Below are 27,479 nucleotides of genomic sequence, written 5' to 3'. Positions count from 1 at the left end.
ACATGTAACCCCACCTGACGTAGGGTCATCCAGACTCGAGTCGTCGTTGGCTTGTTCTCTCCACACAGATGCGGCCGGACCTGCTGTGATTTCCAGCAAAAAAAAAAGTTTGTCTGTTTTTTTTGTTTTTCATACAGACCCCAGCATCTGCAACATTTGACCCCTTGTGACCCCACCTCATTGTTCTTTGATGTAATGTTTTCCTGACTGGCCTGTTTGGACACCATTTACACCTTTGATTATCTCTCTGCCGAGGTGTGATAAATGGCAGTTAGAAAGATTACCTGTAAACATCTGACATTATTCTCTGACTGTATAAGCTGTGTTTTTATGCATCTCTCCACTTCACCTGACGAAGGAGCAGCGCTCCGAAAGCTTGTGATTTCAAATAAAGCTGTTGGACTATAACCTGGTGTGTGATTTCTTAAATTTGTCCATCCCAGTCCAACACCGGCATCTCCACACCATGGCTTCTCTGCTCTAAGGAGAACAATCCCAGCTCTCTAGTCTCTCCTCATAAATGAAATCCCTTATTCCTGGTATAATTCTAGTAAAGTTCCTCTGCACTCTCTCAAAGGCCTTGACATCCTCCCTAAAGTGTGGTGCCCAGAATTGGACACAATATTGCAGCTGAGGCCGAACCAGTGACTTAAAGGTTTAGCTTAACTTCCCTTACTTGTGTACTTTGTGCCTTTTTTTTAAATAAAGCCAAGGATCCTGTATGCTTTAACATTCATGCATTTTTTTTGTGTTTGTGACGGTGGGCAGCAACTTATACAATATGACTTGTAGACAAATGACAATTATATACACTAGAGGGAAAACTGACAGAATAAGATAGAAGAACCTGAATAGTGCCTTTCATGATCTGTGACATCCCAAAACACTTTACAGCTAACTAAGTACTTAAGTGCAATCACTATTTTAATATAGGAAATTCGCCAGCCAATTTCCGCACAGCAAGGTCCCACAAATTACACAAACGCATGACCAAATCAATTGCTTTAGGTGTTAGTTGAAGGATAAATGTTGACTAGGACACTGGGCGAACTCCCCTGCTCTCAGTGCCATGGAATCTTTTACGTCCACCCAAGAGGGCAGACGTCTCACCTGAATAAGTTATAAACTGGATTGTACAGTAAGTTCTCAGTGTCAAAAGAAGTTGAACACTGTACTAAAATATACACATACCTTGGCTCCGCAGTCAGCTTGCTGCTTCACACAGAAGCCAATAAAGGTTGGATCTGCGACTTTAACGAGAATATTGTCCACACAGTACACATGAATATAGCCAATGCCTCGATCTTCCATATCCTCCACAATCTTCTGATTTCCAAGTGCTCGGTAAAGGCCCCCATTCCCATCTGTGAAACAGGACATTGTATATGCCTCAGCAGCTCTTGGAATGTATATATAACTGCAAGCTTCAATTCTGTATATTTTGAATTTGTAATTTGTTTCAATTTCCAAAAATGGAGGATGAAATCAATACCATACAAACTAGAAGTCACACAACACCAGGTTATAGTCCAACAGCTTTATTTGAAATCACAAGCTTTCGGAGCGCTGCTCCTTCTTCACCATTCACACCTTTGACTGCTGTGATTATCTCTCTGCCGAGGTGCGATAAATGGCAGTTGGAAAGGTTACCTGTAAACATCTGACATGATTCTCTGACTATATAAGCTGTGTCTTTATGCATTTCTCCACTTCACCTGAAGAAGGAGCAGCGCTCCGAAAGCTTGTGATTTCAAATAAAGCTGTTGGACTATAACCTGGTGTTGTGTGACTTCTTACATTTGTCCACCCCAGTCCAACTCCGGCATCTCCACACCATACAAACTAGGGTTGCAAAGGGGTGGAAAGTTTCCGGTAAATTTCCGGAAATTTTCCACGGGAAGTTTAGCTTGGGAATTTTGCCCAAAAAAACACATGCTAGCATAATATTGTTTTTTTTGTATTTCTTTCTTTTTTTCCCCCCCCCCCCACAGGTCCTCTCTTAAAATTACTAACAGAGATGGAATCTTAATTAATAAGGAGTTTCTTAATCAATATATGTTTATCTTCTTACTTGGCTTGTTTTAATAATTACAAGTTTTGTGTGTGACTGTGAACAAATGTGTCCTGATTGGTTGGATGAGTGGATGAGCGATTAGCTCCCTCTATTTGTAATATTTGCATATCGAATTGTGATTGGCCTGCAGGCATCTGTAAGACTGCTATAGTTTTTTTAAGATCCAGGTTAGGGGTCCTGAGGGAAGTCATTTTGTTTTCTGCTGATGTTGTGATGATGCAGTAAGTAAATCAGACTTTATACCAAATAAACCAGTTACTTGTTGAACTCTGTTGTCCTTCAATTTAAAATATACAAAATAATACACTATTGGTGATGTAGCGTCGTGTGTGTACAGGTCATGGAGCATCAGCAAAAATGTACTCACCCTGTTGCAATCGTGCTGATCGACCGCAGTTCGACACAGAGATGAATGCCCTTTATTTCTCTGCATAGAACAATGCCATGTTTACCGTCGGATGTGTGGAAGCATTTTACCCCAGGCATTAAAGATGGAAAGACTGTGTACATGTGCAAACACTGTAGAAAGCCATATGTAAAGAATGCCACAAAGATGCAGCAGCATTTATCCAACGATCTTGGATCACAAAAGGTCTTTGCAGTAGTTACTGACAATGCTGCGAATATGAAGGCTGCTTGGGCTCAAGTGGAGGAGGCCTACCCTCATATTACGTCTATTGGGTGCACAGCTCATGGGCTTAACCTGCTCAAGGACATCATGGGTTTGAGAACCATGGAAGCACTGTACAAGAGAGCCAAGCAAGTTGTTAAGTATGTCAGGGGAAAACAGGTAGTTGCAGCAACCTACAACTCCAAGCAAATGACAAAGAACAAGAACACCACACTGAAGCTGCCCAACAACACTAGATGGGGTGGTGTTGTCATAATGTACAACAGCCTTCTGGAGGGTAAGGAGTCGCTGCAAGAAATGGCAATATCCCAGTCTGGGGATATGGAAACCACCATCAAGAAAATACTGCTGGATGATATGTTTTGGGAGAGAGTGGTTAGCAGCCTTAAACTACTCTCACCAGTAGCATCTGCAATTGCTCAGATTGAAGGAGATGACGCTGTCTTGTCAGATGTTCTCAGGCTTTTTACTGATTTAAAAGAACAAATCAGCATTGCCCTACCCACATCCCTGCTGCTCAAAGCAGAGGAGAAGGCAATTGTTCAATTCATACAGACGCGTCAAGAATTTTGTGTCAAGCCGATTCATGCTGAAGCATACATGCTGGACCCAAAGCATGTTCGGAGACCAATACTTTCTGGAGAACAGATCAACAGCGCTTACAGTGTGATTTCTACCCTCTCACACCATCTCAATCTGGATGTGGGCAAAGTTCTGGGAAGTCTGGCAAAGTTCTCTACCAAGCAAGGTCTTTGGAATGGGGATGGGATATGGGAATCATGCAAGCATATCAGTGCACATACCTGGTGGAAGGGACTTTGTGCATCTGAGGCCCTGTCACCTATTGCATCGGTGATACTCCAAATCCCACCTTCATCAGCGGCCTCTGAACGAAACTGGTCACTTTTTGGGAATACGCATACAAAGGTGCGCAACAGGCTGACTAACAAGAGAGTGGAGAAACTGGTGGCTATCCGGGCAAACCTACAACTTATTGAGCCAGATACAGAAGTGTCCACCACACAGCTAGACACTGACACAGAGGAGGCAATGGACACGTCAGAGCCAGAGTCAGAGAATCAGGAGGAGCAATGAGGAGTAGAAGACTCAAAGGGACAAAATAAGGACAAATTACAGGCTAAATAAGCTGACGCTCTTTTTATTTTATTTTAGATGGGTCTTTTTTGTGGGGGTTCAATAAAGTTCAAAATTATAACCTAAATAAAGTTTTGAAAGCCTGTTTTTATTTGTATGGAACAGTATGTCTATTTTGACGACAAAGATAATATAAGGGTCAGAGACAAAAACCATCAGTGTGCAAAAAAACTCAAAATTCCCATAAATTCCCAAAAATTCCCATGGAAAGTTTCCTCTTTTAAAAATTCCCAGAATTTTGCAACCCTAATACAAACCAACAAGAAAAATGGCAAAAATGTTGCAGAATGGCTGGTAAGCAAGGTGACTGCTGGTGGTGTTGCAAGAACATACGGTTCTGTAAGCTCAGCTGTAGGTAGTGAGTGATACAGTTTGTAAAGCAAATGTTAAATGCAGAATTTAAAAGAGAACCAAGAGTTCGCTAAGCATTAGCGGTAATGATATAAATCGCAACAAAATGGTCATCACTTCATATTATTGCAAAATAATGGCCCTTCTTTCTCAAAAAAGGTACGGTCAACACTTCAAAAAGATAGGACACCTTTACAGACTTAATACTGTACCAAAATAACATGGCCACAAAGGGATCCACTGTGCCAAGAATACTCTGATATTTACATTTGCAAGTTTGTTCAATAAATAATTAGGTCATCTGGCATTTTAAAAAAAAGATAATAGTCCCATTACTTGTCTTGCAGAGCGGAGAGTGGACAAAACTAAGGCAGATGGAGTTCAATGTGGGGAAGTGAGGTCATCCTCTTCAGAACCGAGAAAGATAAATTGGAATAATTTCTTAATTGTAAGAGATTAGGATCTGTAGAGGAGCAAAGGAATTTAGGTGTCCACGTAGACACCGGTGGCAGCAGCAAGAGCAGCCCTGGGTGGAGACTGAGCGCGGAGACCGAGGAGTTAACGAGCGGGGAGAGCGCGCGGCCCAGACTCACCGGCGGCAGCAGCGAGAAGTAAAAAGTAATCGAAGTGTGATGTCACTAGAAAGCAGGTAAGTGATTGGTTGGTGAGCATTTCTTTCTCGCTTTTTTCCAAACTTAATTTTTGTGGTTTATAGTTTCTAGGGTCTCTGTTGTGTAGTGGGGGAGTGGTAGTAAACAAGGGCCCTTGAGTATATCATTTAATTGTAGTGGTATTGATTTGATTTAATTAAATTTGAATTAATTAAAGGGTAAGTCATGGCAGCACAGCTCGGTCCCGTGGCATGCTCCTCCTGCACTATGTGGGAAATCAGGGACACTTCTTGTGCCCTGACGACCATGTGTGCGGGAAGTGTATCCAGCTGCAGCTACTGACAGACCGCATTGCGGCGCTGGAGCTGCGAATGGATACATACTGGAGCATTCGCGATGCTGAGGACATCATGGATAGCACATTTAGGGAGTTGGTCACACCGCAGGTAAAGGCTGCGCAGGCAGGAAGGGAATGGGTGACCACCAGGCAGAGTAGTAGGCGCAGGCAGGTAGTGCAGGGGTCCCCTGTGGCCATCCCCCTTTCAAACAGATATACCACTTTGGATATTGTTGAGGGAGATGGCTTATCGGGGGAAGGCAGCAGCAGCCAACTTCCTGGCACCATGGTTGGTCCTGCAGCACAGGATGGGAGGAAAAAGAGCGGGAGATCTATAGTTATAGGGGATTCTATTGTAAGGGGAATAGATGGGCGTTTCTGCGGCCGCAAACGAGACTCCAGGGTGGTATGTTGCCTCCCTGGTGCAAGGGTCAAGGATGTCTCGGGGCGGCTGCAGGGCTTTCTGGAGGGGGAGGGTGAACAGCTAGTTGTCGTGGTGCATATAGGTACCAACGATATAGGTGGATGAATTAGCTGCGCAAATAGATGTAAATGGATATGATATAATTGGGATTACGGAGACATGGCTCCAGGGTGACCAAGACTGGGAATTCCACATCTAAGGGTATTCAATATTCAGGAAGGACAGGAAAAAAAGGTGGGGTAGCATTGCTGGTTAAAAAGATTAGCACAATAGTAAGGAAGGATATTAGCTCTGATGATGTGGAATCTGTATGGGCAGAGCTGAGAAATACCAAGGGACAAAAAACGTTAGTGGGAGTTGTATACAGACCCCCAAACAGTAATGCTGAGGTTGGTGATGGCATTAAACGGGAAATTAGAGACACGTGCAATAAGGGCACAGCAGTTATCATGGGTGACTTTAATCTACATATAGATTGGGCTAACCAAATTAGTAACAATACTGTGGAGAAGGAATTCCTAGGGTGTATACGGGATGGTTTCCTGGACCAATATGTCGAGGAACCAACTAGAGATCAGGCCATCTTAGACTGCGTATTATGTCATGAGAAAGGATTAATTAGAAATCTTGTTGTGCGAGGAGCGATCATAATATGATCAAATTCTTCATTAAAATGGAGAGTGAAGTAGTTGACTGACACTAGGGTCCTGAATTTAAATAAAGGAAACTACGATGGTATGAGGCATGAGTTGGCTAGGATGGATTGGGGAAACGTTACTTAAAGGGCTGATGGTGGATAGGCAATGGCAAACATTTGAAGATCGCATGGATGAACTACAGAATTTGTTCATCCCTGTTTGGCATAAAAATAAAACAAAAAAGGTGACTCAACCGTGGCTAACAACAGAAATTAGGGATAGCATAAGGTCCAAGGAGAGGACATACAAATTGGTCAGAAAAGGCAGCAAACTTGAGGATTGGGAGCAGTTTAGGATTCAGCAAAGGAGGACAAAGGGATTAATTAAGAGGGGGAAAGTAGATTATGAGTGTAAGCTTGCAGGGAACATAAAAACTGAGAAAAAGATTGGTGAAGTCAAGCGTAGGTCCCTTGCAGTCAGAATCAGGGGAATTTATAATGGGGAACAAAGAAATGGCTGACCAATTAAATACATACTTTGGTTCTGTCTTCACAAAGGAGGACACAATATAACCTCCCAGAGATGTCGGGGAACATAGGGTCTAATGAGAGGGAGGAATTGAATGAAATCAGTATTTGTAGGGAAATGGTGTTAGGGAAATTGATGGGATTGAAGGCCGATAAATCCCCAGGGCCTGATAATCTACATCCTAGGGTACTTAAGGACGTGGCCCTAGAAATAGTAGATGCATTGCTGGTCACCTTCCAAAATTCTATAGACTCTGGAAGTTCCCATGGATTGGAGGATAGCTAATGTAACCCCACTATTTAAAAAAGGGTGGTAGAGAAAAAACAGGGAATTATAGACCGGTAAGCCGGACATCGGTAGTGGGGAAAATGCTAGAGTCCATTATAAAAGATGTAATAGCAGAGCACTTGGAAAACAGTGATAGGATCGGACAAAGTCAACATGGATTTAAAGAAGGTAAATCATGCTTGACTAATCTACTGGAATTTTTTGAGGATATAACTGGTAGAATAGATAAGGGAGAACCAGTGGATGTGGTATATTTGGACTTTCAGAAGGCTTTCGATAAGGTCCCGCATAAGAGATTAGCATGTAAAGTTAAAGCACATGGGATTGGGGGCAAGGTACTGTCTTGGATAGAGAACTGGTTGGCAGACAGGAAGCAGCGAGTTGGAATAAACGGGTCTTTTTCCAAGTGGCAGGCAGTGACTAATGGGGTACCGCAGGGGTCGGTGCTGCGAATATAAATAAAATATATATAAATATCGCCAAGTTTGCAGACGACACAAAGCTGGGTGGGCGTGTGTGCTGTAAGGAGGATGCAGAGAAACTCCAGTATAAGTTGGCTGATTATACTGCATTTGCCATGCATCTGCCCAATGTGGATAAATGCGAGAATGCGAGGTTATCCACTTCGGTGGCAAAAACAAGACGACAGATTATTATATGAACGGTAATAGATTGGGAAAAGGGGAAGTGCAACGAGACCTGGGTGTCCTTGTGCATCAGTCACTGAAGGTAAGCATGCAGGTGCAGCAGGAGGTTAAGAAGGCAAATGGTATGCTGGCCTTCATAGCAAGGGGATTAGAGTACAGGAGCAAGGATGTCTTGCTGCAGTTGTACAGGGCCTTGGTGAGACCACACCTTGAGTATTGTGTGCAGTTTTGGTCGCCTTATCTGAGAAAGGATGTTCTTGCCATGGAGAGTGCAGCGAAGATTCACCAGACTGATACCTAGGATGGCAGGAATGACGTATGAGGAGAGATTGGGTCGATTAGGCTTATATTCGCTAGAGTTTAGAAGAATGAGAGGGGATCTCATTGAAACTTATAAAATTCTAGCAGGACTAGACAGACTAGATGCAGGAAGGATGTTCCCGGTGGCGGGGGAGTCCAGAACCAGGGATCACAGTCTAAGGATAAGGGGCAAGCCATTTAGGACTGAGATGAGGAGGAATTTCTTCACCCAGAGAGTGGTAAACCTGTGGAATTCTCTGCCACACAGGGCAGTTGTGGCCAATTCATTAAATATATTCAAGAAGGAGTTGGATATATTTCTTGAGGCTAAAGGGATCAAGGGATATGGGGAGAAAGCAGGGACAGCGTACTGAATTTGGATGATCAGGCATGATCTCATTAAATGCCGAAGCGGGCTCGAGGGGCCGAATGGCCTACTCCTGCTCCTATCTTCTATGTTTCACCAAAAGCTTGTGCATCGGTAGAAAACAAATCAAACAGGCTAATAGAATATTAGCCTTTACCTCAAGGAGTTGGAATAGAAAAGTGAGGAAGTGATGCTTCAGTTGTAGAGAGCCTTGGTCAGACTCCATGTCTAGTACTGCGTTCAGTTTGGGCACCAAATCTAAAAGAAGGATTCATTGGCCTTGGAAGGGTACAGCGTAGATTCACCAGGATGATACCAGGGCATAAGGGGTTAAATTACAAAGACACGTTGCAAAAACCTGGCTCGTATTCCCTTGAGAGTGTAGAAGGTTAAGGGGTGATCTAATCGAGGTGTTTAAAATGATAAAAGGGATTCAATAGGGTAGATGCAGAGGAACTATTTCCTCAGGTGGGGGAATCCAGAACTAAATCATTGAGTGAAATTATGAAGTACTTTTTCCACACAAAAGATAGTGGAAATCTGGAACTCTCCCACAAAAGGCTGTGGATGGCAATTGAAAATTTTAAGATGGAGATTTTCATTAGCTAAGATTATCAAGGGATATGGAGCAAAGACGGGTAAATAGAGTTGAGGTACAGATCAGCCATGATCTAATTGAATCGCAGAACAGGCTCGAGGGCTGTTTGTATTCCAACTCCTGTTCCTATCTTCCTATTTACTTTATATAAAGTAGTAATTGCACAATTTAAATTTCTACCTTAAAACGTTCAATGATGTTTGTTTTTCTATTAAAAGGAAATAAAAGCTGGTATTAGTTATGTCTTTGGTAATGACTTTAGAAAATTGCTCAACATCCAAATGTGATCTCAGTGAAGATGACATGCATGTTAAAAAGGAAACACCTGGGTTCATTTCGGACGAGGGGAGAAGCCAGCTGAAATCAGACATGCATTCATGATTTGCACCCAGATTGTTAGTTGTAATAGGAAACTAATTTTTGCATGGAAATACTCTCACAGTTTTTACCAACCTGGTGCCATTGCAATTTTGCTTTTTCCTTCAAGGATAGCTTTCCCATCAAAAGTCATAGCTGGCAACATTCCCTGTTGGAAAAGGATGATATTTTCCTTCTGTAGGCCGAAGTAGCCATTTTTAACAAAAAACTCCTTAGTAAATTCCATTGTCCGACCACTTGTCATGATATACCTGAGATTTAAAAAAGGCAAATAAAACAAAAAATAAAAATACTTCAAAGTCTAATCTTTTGGTTCAATTAAAAAAAAATGTTTAGGAATATTAAAATGATCCAGAAATATGTCCAGGGGTATCAGCAAACCACAGCATGGATTTGAAAATAACAGGCATTGAAGAGTAGTATTTGACTATTCAATCACAATACTCTTATGCAGAACTAACTGAAGAAAGTCACGCCCGTTAAGTATGTCTGTAATCAAGTTGAGAAAGAAAATGGTATATTCCGAGGTACTTTTCACAAGAAAATAAGTCTTGCAAAAAGTAGCTTCATTTTTAAATTTGATTAAATACAAAAGGGTTGCTTGTGTAGAAGCCAAAACCGCTGTATAAAGTTCGAGACCATACTTTTAGATTCAGAATAAAACCAGTTAATCCTACAAGGCACACAGCAGTTGAAAAAAAATGATGAGGAGTGGAGTTCCCCCTAGTGGCAAATACAATCAAGTGTTACTGGACAGACTTCATAAAAACAGCATTTTTGTAATGAGCAGAGGACTTAGTTGACGAGCAATTATTACTCCAGAGCTTTTACACATCACTGGGTTAAACTGTTAGCAACATTGATACATAAATCCTTCCCCAAAGAAAGTCAAATGACTGTAAATCCTAATGCCTATGGACTTTTGTCACTAAGATTAAGACCATCCATTCAGCAGCCTCCACTCTTCCCCTTACCCACCAAGCCAAACTCACCCAGCGGTCTCACGCTGCCCTAAACCCATACCTTTTTCCCTCATGCCCTCTTCAAGCTCATCCTCCATTAACCCCATTCCAACTAAACTGTTGAACTTTCCTTCTCAGCCTCCATATGGACATTGTAAATGGTTCTCTCTCAGTTGCTGTCCGCCTCCCTTTCAAAAACGTTGTTGTCCCCTCTCCTCAAAAAACCCACTTGGCCCCTTTCCTTGCAAATTTACCACCCATCTCTACCTTCCCTTTCCTCTCCAAAGTCCATGAACGTGTTGTTGCCTCCACCATCAGTGCCCATCTTTCCTGCAACTCCATGTTTGAATCTCTCCAATCAGGTTAATCCCTCCCACAGTACAAAAACTGTTCAAATCAAAGTCAAGGTACACCACCCCTCTTCTTCATTGTCAACCGCTCTACAACCTTTGATACGGTCGACCACACCATTTTCCTTCAATGCTTCTCCTCTACTGTCCAGCTCAGTAGGACTGCCCTCACTTGGTTCCACTCTTACCTATCGAGGCATAGCTAGAGCATCTCCAGCAATGGCTTCTCTTCCTGCTTCCACACTCTTACCTCTGAGTCACCCAAGGATCTAGCCTTGGCCCCCTCATCTACATGCCAACCCTTGGTATCATCATCCAGACATGATGGTCATGATCCACAGATATGTTGATGACAACCAGCTCTACCTCACCCCATCTCTCTCAATGCCTCCACTGCCTGTGTTATCAGACAGCTTGTATGACATCCACTCCTGGATGAGCTGCAATTTCCTCCAGTTGTGAAGACTGAAGCCATCCTCTTCAGCCCCCACCACAGATTCCATCCCCCTCCCTGGCCATTGTCTTGCTTGAGCCAGTGTCCACAACCTCAAGGACCTACTTGAGCCTGAGCTGAGCTTTCGACCCTATATCCTGACCATCACCGACTACCCAATTCCACCTCCGTAATATTGCCTATATCTGTCCGGCCACATGCTACTCTCTGCCAAAGTCTTCACCCAGGTCTTTGTCACCTCCAGACATGACTATTCCAATGCTCTCCTGGCCAACCTCCCCCCGCACTCCATAAACTCCAGCTCATCCAAAACTCTGCTGCCTGTATCCTACCCGCACAAGTTCCACTCGCCCATCTCACCCCTATGCTCACTATCCTACATTGGCTCCCGGTTCCAAATTAGAAAAATTCAGGTGCATCATATATGAAGAACTGAAGCAGCACGAATAGAAAGACGGTTGACGGACAGGAAACAAAGAGTTAGGGTAAATGAGTATTGCTCGATTGGACAAAGGTTGCAAGTGGTTTACCCTAAGGGTCCATTTTTGTTCTTGATGTAGATAATTTGCACTTGGACATAAGGAGCACAATCTTAAAATCTGCTGTAAGAAGTCACACAACACCAGGTTATAGTCCAACAGCTTTATTTGAAATCACAAGCTTTCGGAGCGCTGCTCCTTCGTCACCTGACGAAGGAGCAGCGCTCCGAAAGCTTGTGATTTCAAATAAAGCTGTTGGACTATAACCTGGTGTTGTGTGACTTCTTACATTTGTCCACCCCAGTCCAACTCCGGCATCTCCACACCATGGTTAAAATCTGCTGACAGCATAAAAGTATGGGCTTGGCCAACAGGGAGGAAAATGGGTAGATAGGTGGTAGGTGCAATTCAATGTGCATAAGTGAGAGAATACATTTGGAGGAAAAACAAGGAATGGGAGCTTTTTTTTTAAAAAAAGGAAATATGCTGAAGTGTGAACACAGACGTCGAGAGGTTCAAATACATAATTCCCTGAAAGTGCAGGTATATACAGCCATAAAAAAAATATTTTGGGTTTTATAAATAGGGGCATAAGTGCCTGTCGAGAAGTAATGATAAATCTGGAAAAAAAACATTAGCCAAGCCATAATTAAGAGTATTTTATGCAGTTTTAGGTACCTTGTTAAAGAAAGAGCATAAAAAGCATACACCATAGATTCACAAGAATGATGTCACAAATGGGAAACTATAATTATGAGACACTTTACATACTGGACAGGAGAAGGCTTAAGAGAAAGTACTTTAAATAATGAATGGTTTTGATAGAGCAAAAGAAAGAATATTTCTTCTAGTTCAAGAGGTGGTGATGAGGGCCAATTTAAAATGGCCACTAACAGAATGAGAAGAGGGGTTAGGAGAAAGTTCTTTATGCAGCTAGTTGTTGGAGCATGGAATATTTTGCCACAAGGACTGGTTGAAGCAGAGATCATTGCATCTTTTAAGGGAAAAATTAAGATAAATATTTGAAGCCATGGAAAATTTAGGGTTATGAAGAGAGTGGGCCAATAAATGCAGAAGCAATTTCCCTCAGAGGCTTTCTGGTTCCACTTATTACTACTCTGCCTTTTGCCACCTCTATTTCACAAGGCCATGATCTGCATACATCTGGATGGCAGTCTCCAGCTCCAAGCTGGGACATCTCATTTGTGCTACAACCTTGCGCAAGACTGCCAAATCTTCAGCATCTGAAGGAGTAGAGCTGCCTGCATATCTCCACTGTGCCATTCTGGACAATTAATCTACTTTTCTGTCCCCATGACAACTTTCCCTTTAATACTGAGCTGCAGGCCTTTAACAGCTAATGGTTTCTGCAATCCCCTGTCGAGCTCTCTGGGCAAGCTTTTCCATTGCCTGGAGTGTAGTCAAGAGGGGGCAGGGCTTACATCATTTAAAATAAGCTGCTGTGGAGAAGGAGGACTTGAAGAAATAACAATCCAATGCAGATTATGCCAGTCTTGGGTGAACGCAAGAAAACATTTTACAATAGATACATGCATGAATTAAGAGAAGCAATCGTGGCAACACAAAACTCAATTTTATTTTTGAAAATTATTTTTAACCAATACATGGATTGAGTTTATTTCAGATTCTCCAATTTAAAAACTACTTTACAAGATTGTGGAGTCATACAGCTTAACATTTAAAATAATGAGCATAACAATTTCTGCATTATGTGTACCAGTTTGCATAAAGCCCATGTAGAAGTTAAATGAGGGAATTATGTATGAGCAATAAATCATTTTCAATATTCCTTGGGAGATTAGCTAAAATTTGATCTTCAATCTCTTGGGGATTTGAGAATGTGCTTCTTGTGCCAATACATCTGGACAATACCCTTCATTTCTTATGGACTTCATTAGAAGTAGGAAAACAATTCTTAAATCACAACCCAGCACTCCTTTGCAAACCATGGGATAGAACATTTTACAGTTCATTTGCAACATGGTTTGAGTTATAGTTTCTTAAAGGCATTTTATTCTGTTTCTCAAGATTCAACTATAGATCCTGCCCAATAAAGTCAAAAAACTGATTTTATGCCAATTTCTAGCAATGTAGCAGGAGTGAAGCGGCAGATTTTTTTTCTCCTGCCATTGTCAGGTTTTTGAAATATATACCCCAGATCACAAGACCCCTTCCCCTTTCTAATACTACCTCGGGAAAAGCCACAAAGTTATTTACCTGCTTCACACTAATGAGATACCTTTCTTTATGTTTATGCATTTCAAACAAAATTTAAAAGACATCACATACTAGTGAGGGTCCAGTCATACTCTACTTCCAGTGGCTGGTTCTGACAAGGGCTCATCTGCTGCTGAAGCCCTCATCCATGCCTTTACCTCTAGACTTGACTATAAGAACATAAGAAGTAGGAGCCCCTCGGGCCTGCTCCGCCATTCAATAGGATCATGGCTGATCCGAATCTAGACTCATGTCCACTTCCCTGCCCTCTCCCCGTAACCCCTAATTCCCTTATCTGCTAGGAAACTGTCTATCTCCATTTTAAATTTATTTAATGTTGCAGCTTCCACAGCTCTCTGGGGTAGCAAATTCTATAGATTTACTACTCTCTGAGTGAAGAAGTTCCTCCTCATCTCAGTTTTGAAAGGGCAGCCCCTTATTCTAAGATTATGCCCCCCTAGTTCTAGTCTCACCCATCAGTGGAAACATCCTCCCCGCATCCACCCGATCAAGCCCCCTCACAATCTTATATGTTTCGATGAGATCGCCTCTCATTCTTCTGAACTCCAATGAGTAGAGTCCCAACCTACTCAACCTTTCCTCATACGTCAACCCCCTCATCTCCGGAATCAACCGAGTGAACCTTCTCTGAACCGCCTCGAGAGCAAGTATATCTTTTCTTAAATATGGAAACCAAAACTGCATGCAGTATTCCAGGTGTGGCCTCACCAATACCCTGTATAACTGCAGCAAGACTTCCCTGTTTTTATACTCCATCCCCCTTGCAATAAAAGCCAAGATTCCATTGGCCTTCCTGATCACCTGCATACTAACTTTTTGTGTTTCATGCACCAGGACCCCCAGATCCCTTTGTACTGTAGCACTTTGCAGTTTCTCTCCATTTAGATAATAACTTGCTCTTTGATTTTTTCTGCCAAAGTGCATAACCTCACACTTTCCAACATTATATTGCATCTGCCAAATCTCTGCCCACTCACTTAGCCTGTCTATGTCCTTTTGCAGGTTTTTTTATGTCATCCTCACTCATTGCTTTCCCTCCCATCTTTGTATCATCGGCAAATTTGGATATGTTGCACTCGGTCCCTTCCTCCAAATCGTTAATATAGATTGTAAAGAGTTGGGATCCCAGCACTGACCCCTGCGGAACACCATTAGTTACTGATTGCCAGCCCGAGAATGAACCATTTATCTATTCCAATGCACTCCTGGCCAGCCTCCCACATTCTACCCTCCGTAAACTTGATGTCATCCTGTGTCCCAAGACCCGTTCACCCATCTTCTTAGGCAGTCCCTCAGAACCGAGGATGACTTGCTTCCACATTAAAAATGAGTTCGCAGGTGACTGATGAGTCCAATGCGGGACCTACAGTCTCTTGTCACAGGTGGGGCAGACGGTGATTGAAGGGGCGGGTGGGTGGGGTGCTTGGGTTGACGTGCGCTCCTTCCGTTGTTTGCGCTTGGCTTCCGCTTGCTCCCGATAAAGAGGCTCGAGGTGTTCGGCGCCTTCCCGGATGCTTCTCCTCCACTTTATGCAGTCTTGGGTCAGGGATTCCCAGGTGTCGATAGGTATGTTCCACTTTTTCAAGGAGGCTTTGAGGGTGTCCTTGAAGCATTTCCTCTGCCCACCTGGGGCTCTCTTGCCGTGCCGGAGCTCCGAGTAGAGCGCTTGTTTTGGGAGTCTCGTATCGGGCATGCGGACAATGTGACCCATCCATCGGAGCTGACTGAGCGTGGTCAAAGCTTCGATGCTGGGGATGTTGGCCTGAGCAAGAACACTGACGTTGGTGCGCCTATCCTGCCAATGGATTTGCAGGATCTTGCGGCGGCAGCGTTGGTGGTACCTCTCCAGTGCTTTGAGGTGCCTGCTGTATGTGGTCCATGTCTCTGAGGCATACAGCAGGGCGGGTATCACTGCTGCTCTGTAGACCATGAGCTTAGTGCCGGGTTTGAGGCCCTGGTCTTCAAACACTCTGTCTTCATCACCCCTGTGCTTGTTGACCTACATTGGCTCCCGGTTAAGCAATGCCTCGAATTTAAAATTCTCATCCTTGTTTTCAAATCCCTCCATGGCCTCACCCCTCCCTATCTCTAATCTCTTTCAGCCCTACAACCCTCAGAGATATCAGTGCTCCAATTCTGGCCTCTTGAGCATCTGCGATTTTATTCGCTCCACCACTGGCAGCGTGCCTTCAGCTGCCAAGGTCCTAAGCTCTGGAATTCCCTCCCTAAACCTCTGCCTCTAATTCTCTTTCCTCCTTTAAGACGCTCCTTAAAACCTACTTTGACCCATTTGCCCGAATATCTCCTTCTGTGGCTCGGTGTCACATTTTGTTTGATAACACTCCTGTGAAGTGCGTTAGGAAGTTATAGTACATTAAAAGGTGCCATATAAATACAAAAGCTGTTGCTACACTTGGACATACATTGACGATATTGTCATTTTCACTCTGGAATGGAATGAACACATCACCCATGCCACCAAAATATTAACCAGGTTGAGCAAAGCAGGGTTAATTGTTAAAGGTAAAAAGTGCAACGATGACATAGGTAAGGTACTAAGGCCTCCGTGTCAGTGGAGGGAAACAAAAAACCTAGCAGCCAATGGTGGATACCAACTCACACTGGGCCTGCCTCAATTTAGAAACTAGCATGGGCATTCCTTGGTTTGGCAACCAGTATGACAGATTCATTCTCAACTACAGTAAGACAGCTGCATCGTGATTTTTCTTGGAATGCAAATTCCAGCCAATTGATCTGGTCTGTTGATACAGAAAATGTTTTTGTAAAGCTGAAAGATGTTCCATGAGTGACCTAATCCAGAATACTCCCAAGCTTTAACAGTTCACACTGTTGCTGCTAGGTAAATAACATCAGGGAGGAATACTCAGTCATTTACCAAAATGGCTGATCAGGAAATCAAAAAGAACATTTCTCATCTGGCAACTCTAGAAACTACAACAGGTCTGCATCAATTGTTTATTCTGACCACAATTGCTTAGTGTGGTTACCTTCGATTCATGATAAAAAACCATGTATCTGTTGGGCTGGAGCAACACTGCAAGGATACAACATGGTTATCCAACATCACTGTGCTCTACAAAAACTGGAATGCCAATGTACTGTCACATCAGGAGTAAATGTAGTTTTGGTCCTTACAAGTGCTGCGTTGGCACATTCACTAGTATAGAATCCAAAAGGGAGAGGGGGAAGTGATGTGACAAATATGAAGCTTTCTTGTCTAAGAATTAGCATGGTATTGGTTTATTTAATTCTATTATGGTACATAAAGAATTAATAAGCAGCTGCATTCAGAAAAAACCATGCCTTTGTTTATTTTGATATAAATGTTTGAACCAGTTTGTTTCAGCCAAGTGTCTAAAGGACAGACAAAGCCATTTAATTCAAATACAAACATCTTGTGGGGTTTGTTGTAATCAAATGTTGTTGTAATAGGCAAATTAAGACAGTTATTTAAATATGCTTGGTCCTGGTCATTTTTTTTTTTGTGAAGATGTTTATCAGCCTGGCGTTCAAATGGATAATCTTTCTCAAGCCTTCAAAAGAAAAACAATCCGGCTAAACAGGTTCTGTGGATGTCAAGAAAAAGGAACCATTACATGATAATATTACTTAAATAATTTAGTGCAGCTGTCACAAACTATTCAACTTTTTTTTTTAAAACTTACTTGAGATAGTCTCCATAGCTACTACAAAAATTGACATTACATTGTTGCTATTATTTGCTTTTTTTAGTATTTAAGAATTTTGCTTGGCAGTTAAAGTCCAAGAAAAGGTTTAGTGTAGTGTTACTTTTCCACCGTTCAAAGACAAGGAGGATCATATGATGGCATGTGATAAAACAAGTAGCTGAAATAACCTGAAGAGGGTCGTGTATTTGATCCCCGAGCAAGCTATATATTTAGAGAGAAAGTGAAAACACCCTCTGGGACAGAGGGAGCCAGGGCTCACTTACAAGGGCAGTCTCAAACACAGAAACATAGAAGATAGGAGCAGGAGTAGGCCATTCAGCCCCTCGAGCCTGCTCCACCATTCAATGAGATCATGGCTGATCATCCAAACTCAGTACCCGGTCCCTGCCTTCTTTCCATATCCCTTGATCCCTTTAGCCTTAAGAAATATATCTAACTCCTTCTTGAATATATTTATGAACTGGCCTCTACTGCCTTCTGTGGTAGAGAATTCCACAGGTTCACCACTCTCTGGGTGAAGAAATTCCTCCTCATCTCTGTCCTAAAAGGCTTACCCCTTATCCTTAGACTGTGAACCCTGGTTCTGGACTCCCCGACCATCGGGAACATCCTTCCTGCATCTAGTCTGTCTAGTCGTTAGAATTTTATAAGTTTCAATGAGATCCCCTCTTATTCTTCTAAACTCCAGCGAGTACAAGCCCAATCGACCCAATCTCTCCTCATACGTCATTCCTGCCATCCCAGGTATCAGTCTGGTGAATCTTCGCCGCACTCCCTCCATGGCAAGAACATCCTTCCTCAGATAAGGCGACCAAAACTGCACACAATACTCCAGATGTGGTCTCACCAAGGCCCTGTACAACTGCAGCAAGACATCCTTGTTCCTGTACTCAAACCCTCTCGCTATGAAGGCCAACATACCATTTGCCTTCTTAACCGCCTGCTGCACCTGCATGCTTACCTTCAGCGACTGGTGCACAAGGACACCCAGGTCTCGTTGCACTTCCTCTGCTCCCAATCTATTGCCATTCAGATAATAATCTGCCTTCCTGTTTTTGACACCAAAGTGGATTACCTCGCATTTATCCACATTATATTGCATCTGCCATGCTTCTGCCCAATCACCCAACCTGTCCAAATCATACTGGAGTTTCTCGGCATCCTCCTCACAGCACACACGCCCACCCAGCTTTGTGTCGTCTGCAAACTTGGAGATATTACATCTAGTTCCCTCGTCTAGATCATTAATATATATTGTGAATAGCTGGGGTCCTAGGACCGATCACTGCAGTACCCCACTAGTCACTGCCTGTCACTCGGAAAAAGACCCGTTTATTTCAACTCTTTGCTTTCTGTCTGCCAACCAGTTCTCTATCCAAGTCAATACCTTGCACCCAATCCCATGTGCCTTAACTTTACACGCTAATCTCTTATGCGGGAAGCCAAAAAATATCTAGTTTAAAAAAAAGTGAAGTAATCCCAAAAAGCAAGGTACATTTTCTCATCCAGAATCACGGTCACACTGGTTTAGCTGAAAGATACACTTTGTTGCGCCATATGATCTACAGTAATTACGTTCAATAGGTTAACAAGAATTAAAGAAGCTTTGAATTAATTTTGTAAATCAACAACATTTGGACTGGTCAGTATTCTCAATTATTCCCATATGGATAGGGTGACACTTATTCTTATGCAAACGTACCTATATTTGGCATGTTAGCAAAGTACAATCTGAAACCCATTTCGTGCAGCTAAAGCAACATTGTACTGTACTATGATTGAATCAGTTTAGACCATGGCAAACTGAATTCAATCTACATCCCCTTTGTAACAGCAATGATTTTAATTGTACAGCTTAAAGGAATATACTGTTTAGTTTAAAATCTGATTCATGCAAGTAAATGCATACATGTGAATAAAAGTACTAAATTGGATAGACATACTGACCATGGAATAGTGCATTTATGCCCAAACTGCTCTGAAGCCAACTGTTGAAGTTTCAGAATACGTTCGGCTTGAATTTGGAAGAGAGTTTTCTGCGACAGTAACCCAACATTGTACATTCCTTTAGGATAGGTTACTCCAAGACGTGTTCCCTGTCCACCAGCTAAAAGCAGTACAGCTACTTTGCTTTCAGAGATTTGAAGGAGACCTAAGAAAAACAAAGATTAGAAAATAAATTTAGTTAGCATTTGTTATCAGTCCTATACACAATGGTTTCTATTATGAGCTTTCTGTTTAAAAACAAACTCTACAGAAAGAAGTGTTTGCTATTTAACAAAAATGTCTCAGAACACGAAGAAAGGTGGGCAAACAGGTAAAAGAGGAACATTTTGGGGTGAGACAGAGCAAGGGGAAATCAAACTTTTTTTGGTGATTGCAAGCCAAAATGGTTTTGTAAGAGAATTACCAAGGACAGAGGTGTAGTGACTGAAGGATAGGGGTTACAAGGATAGGGTGGGATATGTGTTGGTGTAGGGGTTACGGGGATCGGGTGGGATATGTGTCGGTGCAGGCTTGATGGGCCGAAATGGCCTCTATCTGCACTGTGGGGTTTCTGTGATTCTGTGAAAGATAGTGGGTTGAAAGGAATCAGGAACAAACAGCAATCAAGTGTCAGAGAATGAGAAAATTATTCAGTTAAGGCTGTGGAAGGATTTGGAGACAATGGATGGAATTTTTAACTCCCGGACAGGAAAATGGCCTTTTCTCCTACTTCAGCCAGTCGGGAAAGACTTCTCCACTCAGGTAAACACTAAAATGGCAATTGGGTCCAAATGACATCATCGGGACCCAATCTTAAATCAGGCAAATGCTGTCCAATTTGCCCTGTTTCTCCACAAGCTTCGCTCTAACACTATCTCGTCGAGATTCAGCATTCGATGAAGTTGTGGTGGTTATCCACTAGATACCGACTAAACACGCCAGAAAAAAAGTTAGTGCTTGTCCATTCAAGTGTAAGTGAATTTTTAAAGGCATAAGTCTTAATTACTGCCAAACAACTTACCTGGCACTTTCTGTACATGACATTGAATTAAATATTCTAACTGACACTTCCTGGTTTAGACTCTGCATGCCTGTAAGCGTAATGAACGGTGAGCGCCATTCGATCACCGCAAAATCCAGGCCAATTCAGGACTGATGTCAGATACGTAGTCGGAATTCATTTGCAACAGCATTATTTGCCCATGGTAGGCTGTAAATGACGACTAGGAGGAGGACCAAGCATGGAGTCCTGGGGCATACCAGGAGGCGGCTGTGCAGGCATTAAAGAAGAAATCTTTAAGAAGATGTAGTGACTCTGTTGGGGCCAACATGAATAGAATCACAAAGAAGTAGTGCTGCACAGATAAACTGCAGTGTAGAAAAATGGAGTGGTCAATAGAGTCAAAACAGTACAAATGTAAAGGAGGACAAGTAGAGTGAGCAAAGCAAGGTCACAGTAAAGCACTACCCACATCAGCAAAAGAGTTAGAAGCTCAAACCACAAAAGTCACTGAGAAATACCATAAGGAGATCTACAAATTGGGAAAGATGAAACAAGTGCTACTCGTTACAATACATACATACCTCAATTAGATCACCATCTAATCTTCTATAAATCAAAGGAAATACAAGCCTGGTTTATGCAATCAGTCCTCATAATTTAACCCTTTTAGTCCTGGTCTCATTCTGGTAAATCTGTGCTGAACCCCATCCAAAGCCAATATATCCTTCCTGAAGTGTGGTGTTCAGAACTGAACGCAGTACAAGTGGGGTCTAGCCAGGCCTTTCGATAACTTAACATAACTTCCACTCCTTTGTACTCCAGCCCGAGAGAAAGGCCAACATTCCATTAGCTGTTTGAAGTATCTTTTTGTACTTGTCAAATGATATAAATTAACCTGCCCTTACAGAGGGCATTGTGACACACCCGAGAGGAGTGCACGTCACATTCCACAAACTGGTCCATCTAGTTTTAATGAACATATGGCTCATTAACCAGTAAACCTTTCTTTGTCTAGGTGGCTGCAGTATATGATTTAGGTGGCTGCAGTATATGATTTAGGTGGCTGCAGTATATGATTTAAAGAGAATTTTAAACTTGTGAACCCACTTTGATTTAAAACACATCACTTAAATGTAACTCATTCCCAAATGACCGACGGAAGGTGGAAGGTGGTGTTTCGCAGGGATCGGTACTAGGACCACTGTTGTTCAGCATTTACATAAATGATTTGGAGTCAGGAATCGGAAGTACAGTAATCCCTCCCTAACCACGGGGGATACGTCCCTGAAAACCCCCGTGGCTGGTAAAACCGCGGTTGGCAAATAAGACCTTATGGGGAAAAATGGGGTTGGGGGAAACGCGGCTGCATTTACACTCTTCAGAGCCCGAGTAAGTTGTTTTATTCTAAATAACACAATAAAAAAGATCAATCAAGGGGAGTGAATGCAGAGAAGCGACATCGTGGCTGGTTGATGCAAATGGGTCATCAACTGGGCGGTTTCTAAAAGAATTCTGCGATGGATGGTTGACTCATTTCTGTCTGAATATCTTTCTGGACCTGCTCCAAACCTCGCTTGAATTTTAAACTACGCTCCAAGAATGGGCCAATCTCCATAAAGAGGTCCGAGAGATTAGTAGCAAGGAACATTGCCTATCTAGTATATTTCTTGCCCTTTTTGCTATTGATTCACCTTTACCACTGAGATTATGCTTAGGGGCCATGATTAAGGGCTAAACAGAACAATACTGTAATTAAAGGCAAAATGGGTAGCAACGAGACAATGTTCACACACACACAGTATTTCCACGAGTGGTAGTAAATATGCTCAAAAGAGCGGCGCGGATGAGTGGAATCTGGTGTTTGGAAGCGCAACCCGTGAAACTTGAAAATTAAAAACCGCGTATACGCAAAATTCACTGCCGTGGGTGGCAAAAGCTGTCGCAGTGAGGAAACCGTGTATACTTGAAATCCATGTATGGCAAAACTGCAGTTGGTGCTGCATTCCTGTATATCAAAATTTTCAGCTGACACCAAATTGGTGGCGGGGGGGGGGGGGGGGGAGGGGAAGAGAGAGAGAGAGGTATAGTCAATACTGAGGAAGATTTAAAAAATACAAGACAACGTTAATAAACTTGCAGAATGGGTGTGTAATTGGTGAATTAATTTCAATATAGATAAGTGTGAGGTGGAGCAATTTGGTAGGAGAATTAAACAGGCCACATATTGCTTGAATAATAAGAGTCTAACTGGGATAGAGGCACAAAGGGATCTAGGGGTACAGATTCCCAAATCATTAAAAGTAGCAATGCAGGTCAACAAAGCTATAAAAAAAAGTGCACTGGGCTTCATTTCTAGAGGAATAGAATTCAAAAGCAGTGAAGTTATGTCAAACTTATATAGAACCTTGGTTGGACCACTGAGAATGCTGTGCACAGTTCTGGTCTCCATATTACAAGAGTGATGGGTTGAAGAATGTAGTTGGACTTGTATTCTGGAATATTGTTTCATTACATTTGGGATTATTAGTTTATACACAGAACTTTCTCTCCTTTTCCTGCTGGTATATTTATTGCTTCCCTTCCCTCCACCATAAAAGGTTACTGATTTCAACAAGACCAAAACAGAAGCGGAGGCCAAGAGAAAAGAAAATAGTGGGCATTGCTTGTCTATCCACTGGCTGGATATTCCGATCCCTACAGGTGGGTATGCGCTGTGTACCCACCCATAGGGACGTCGGAAATGCCGGTTTCAGGCATGCACTGCGCATGCGCTGGAAACTGGCATTCCCGATCCGTCAAGAAAGCTCGACAGATCCTCCGGCTGCCCAGGAGAAGGGCCTCTGCAGGGGGAGAGTTCTGCTTTTTGGAGACCCTCCGCCCGCAGAAAACCCTTACAATTCTTGCGCCTGGTAAAAGCAGGCGTAAGGCCTGCTTTTACCAGGATAAGAGTAGAAAAACAATTTTAAAAAATTTCCCCCCCCACCGATTTATCATTTAAAAAATACTTTTTTAAAAAAGGTACGTTTATTTTTAGGCCCATGAAAAACTTTATTTTTTTGAAAAATTTAAAGTTTTGTTTAAAATAGTTAATTTATTGTACTTTCAAGTCATTTTAAAAATGTGATTTAAAAAAAAAAATTATTGGAAGTTTTACTATGTTTTGGGGGTGATCTCCATTCATATATTTGACAGGTCTTCCTGTCAAATGTATGAAGGGAGATTCCCTTCTTTGATTGGCTCCCCATGGCCCACGTGATCCCAGGGACGCTGTGAACTACCTGCGCCTCTGGGATATGCGGGCCCTGCACACTGGCATCGGAACTGTGCGCCTCCCGGGAACCCTCAGGTAAAGGCGCAGGTTTTTCCAGATCGCAGGCCTCCGCCCACGGGAGGCCTGCGATCGGAAAATATGGGCCATTATCTTGTAAAGTAGCATCAGCGAGTGTAACAGCAGCCAAGGCATAGTATGCGCACCAGTGAAGAAGTTTTATTTGATGGAAAAGTATTAAGCAGTGTGTTGCATATTTAGTGTTTTTCAACTTAACTTACTCTTGAAAGGAATGTTTCATTAGCTGCTGCAGTATTTGAACAGGGCTTCTACTTTTAATGTACTGTATCTGGCAACGTTAGCCCTATTTGTAACAAGAAACAAGACTTGCTGCAAACAAGGTTTCTTGTAGTATTCGCTGATTTTCCAGTGGGGTTCTTCCAGGAACAATTCTACTATTCAGTATAACTGCTGTGAATTTGTTCCTCATTGGAGAGTATTTAATGCTGTAAATAGCTGCTGCATTCCAACTCGGAGGGAGGGAAATAGTGCTGTTTTAAGTTGTAACTACAGTTTTACAATAATCCTTCATTCAATACGTGCAAGTACTTTACATCACATTTATATATTAAAAATTTATAAAATTATTGGGCTTTATCAATTTACAATTCTTGGACTGTTAGTAATTTTCACTGCTTTGTATTTGTGAAGACTGCAAAATAACTCTGCAACTGGAAACAGCAGCCACACTCCACTCATTAATTTTTCTTTCTTTTCCTCAAGGTTCTCCCTGTGCAATTTCCTATGCTTTTAAACATCAAAGACAGGGGAACTTAAATCAACAGTGGCCAAAATACATAAGCATCCCAAGCCTTGTCTTACCAGCTATTACTACAATCTTGCCTCTACATTAAGTTGCGGCAGATAAAAGGTATTATGCACTATGCAACAGCAATTTTTGTCTAATTCTGATTTGGTGGCTGAATCCTTAATTTCAGTCATAATATATAATGAGTTAACAGCCAGGTAAGTCAGAATCTTGTGCCAGGCCTATCCCAATACAATGTTGCAACTTTTGTGAGCTACAGGCTGGAATTAATTGCATATAATGGCCTAAATTTTGCTGCCAAAATAACAGTGAGTTTAATGGCATTCACCATTATTGTGTCAATCTTCCAGCAACTTTTGGTGAAGAGATACCCCACGAGTTGCAAATTGTTGGACGATTTGCGCCGCTCCGTATTTTGTCTCACGAAAATGGCAGCTCCCCCTTAACCTCCTCGGGAGTTTCATGAAATTGTCACTCAACCTCTCTGGCCCAGAAAGGAAACAATTTAAACCGTGGAGTCTCACTCCTATGGGTAGTAAAACATTTTTTCTCACTTTACTTTTGTCTCTTTTTTCTCTCCATTACCCTCTCTATTTCTCTTTCTGCGCCAGATATGACTAATTCACCCGATTTCCATCTCCATCATTCCTCTTTATTTCTCAATCCTTAAATCTCATTGGTTAAGGAGATAGACTGTTGGTCCCGTCGCTCACCAAGGTCCCAGATGCCCTGGCCGTGCTGTTATCAGCTTGTACTTCCAGCAACTTTCAGGGCAAAATATTTGTGAGCTGAAGGGCGAGGAAAAAAGTCTTAATTAACTGGGCACACTGAGTGATGCCCCGCTCCAGCGGATTCTGGGCCATTATTACAGCATTATTTTCAGTCAATGCTTCCCTATGGGCTGATATATCCATAAAATTAATCACAAGTCAGTTGAAACTCCTGACAGACTTGCTGAATGACCCAAGAGTTCCTTTCTCTTTAGACCTACCCACCCAGTTTTAATAATGACCTCCATCCACACCTTAGACCTAATGTGCCTCTGGCAAATTAGAATTTTAGCATTCTCCCACAGTGGGGCTCATGTAAAGCATAAAAATCTACACCAGCCAGCAAATGTTCCAAGTATAACCTTATTCTAGGATTTCAGCCTGAAGCATAGAATCCACAGGAACCTATATAATGACACGATCTCCTTTTAATACCTGAAGAAGGCATACCTATTCAAAGTTTTCAAGTCTAAAAAAATCTATTTTAAGAAATGCTCACGTTTGTGTGTATACAATAGCAAACAATGAATACATTCGTACATTAAACATGAACTGGATTGACAATTTTGCTCTGTAAGCTTGTATCCACTGGGAATTAACATTTCCTGAAAAAATATTTTACCAAACAGGCAGAGGAGAATTGTGTCATTATGTCTGGCTTGGACTCTGAACAAGAACATTCTTGATGAATGAAAGACTTATTTCACTGCCCCTACCAGCTACACAAATCTCAAAGTAGTGACGCAGAAAAAAAGCAAACAATGCACTGGGGTTCATGTCTAGAGGGATAAAAGTGAAAAGCAGAGAAGTTATGTTAAACTTGTATAGAACCTTCGTTAGACCACATTTGTACTACTGTGAATAGTTTTAGTCTCCATATTATAAAAAGGATATAGAGGCACTGGATAAGGTGCAAAAAAGATTTTCTACAATGATACCAGAACTAAGAGGTTATACCCATCAGGAAAGACTGAACATGTTGAGGCTCTTCTCTCTAGAAAAGAGAAGACTGAAAGGGTGACCTGATAGAGGTCTTTAAAATTATGAAAGGGTTTGATAGGGTAGACGTAGAGAAGAGTTTTCCACTTATGGGCGAGGCCAGAACTAGGGACCATAAATATAAGATAGTCACTAATAAATCCAATAGGGAATTCAGGAGAAGCGTCTTTACCCAGAGAGTGATCAGAATGTGGAACTCACTACCACAGGGAGTAGGCGAATAGCATAGACACATTTAAGGGGAAGCTAGATAAGCACGAGGGAGAAAGGAATAGAAGGATATGTTGATAGGGTTAGCAGAAGAGGGGTGGAAGGAGGCTTGTGTGGTGTATAAACACTGGCATGGACCTGCTGGGCCGAATGGCCTGTTCCTTAGCTGTAAATACTTTGTAACTTACTTTACAAATGCCTACCCTTTCAAGAGAATTTTGCTAACTTTAATATGTAATAAATACTACATGGTAAACTGGAATCCTCTGCCTATAGAACTAAACGTAAAGATTAGTAATTGATATAGAAAAGCATATATAGTGAAGATGACCACAGATAGTGTTGAAAAAAAGACAATTCATGATGTGTTTCTGACTAGTGCCGGAAAGAAATAAATACTTCAATATTTATACACGCACATTTGAAGGGTAGTAAACGACCCCCTGCTCTATACGTCAGGACAAATATTATGTTAACATTAGTTAACCTTTCATGGTACTGCTCATGGGCAATCTGGGGTCCTTTTAAGGCCACTGCTCAGGTACTTCCTGTGCAGAAGTGGTCTAAATTGGTCTCGCGGTCAATTTAGGGATAATTGCTGTTGTAAGCTTTTTTTTTAAAAAGATTGTCAGCTACTTGGCTCCTCTCAAGAAAGGAATAAAATGGGGTAATACTTGGCAGGAAACGGACGAGATTAGGTCCGATGCCCATTTTTCCCAAGATTGTGTTTTATACAAAGTGTGATGAATTTTATATAATGTTCTCATGGCTTTAATATAGATAGATGTATAATTGAATTGCAAGATAGGCCAATCGTGACAAAAATAAAGGCTTTTTTTCTATAATGAATTAAGAGTAGGCCATTCAGCCCCT

At 42.1% G+C, this 27,479-nt stretch overlaps 1 protein-coding gene across 2 annotated transcripts in view; it reads right to left on the bottom strand.

Moving 5' to 3' along the window:
• The window catches only part of uap1 (UDP-N-acetylglucosamine pyrophosphorylase 1), a 46,997-nt gene extending 26,417 nt beyond the window's left edge, over positions 1-20,580 (bottom strand). The window contains exons 1-3 of one of the 2 annotated variants that reach the window (XM_085980558.1): positions 19,489-20,580; positions 9,403-9,578; positions 1,192-1,364 (exon numbers count right to left, since the gene is read on the bottom strand). In XM_085980558.1, coding sequence (XP_085836684.1) covers positions 1,192-1,364; positions 9,403-9,578; positions 19,489-19,604 — 465 coding nt within the window. In that variant the 5' untranslated portion in view covers positions 19,605-20,580. The remainder of the gene's footprint in view (positions 1-1,191; positions 1,365-9,402; positions 9,579-19,488) is intronic. The other variant, XM_085980559.1, reaches the window with a different exon arrangement.
• Between the last annotated feature and the right edge of the window lie 6,899 nt (positions 20,581-27,479).

Source organism: Somniosus microcephalus, unplaced genomic scaffold (assembly GCF_052327205.1).
Source record: "Somniosus microcephalus isolate GS21.2 unplaced genomic scaffold, FLI_Smic_1.0 scaffold260, whole genome shotgun sequence".
NCBI lineage: Eukaryota > Metazoa > Chordata > Chondrichthyes > Squaliformes > Somniosidae > Somniosus > Somniosus microcephalus.
This window is presented reverse-complemented; position numbering and strand designations above follow the sequence as displayed.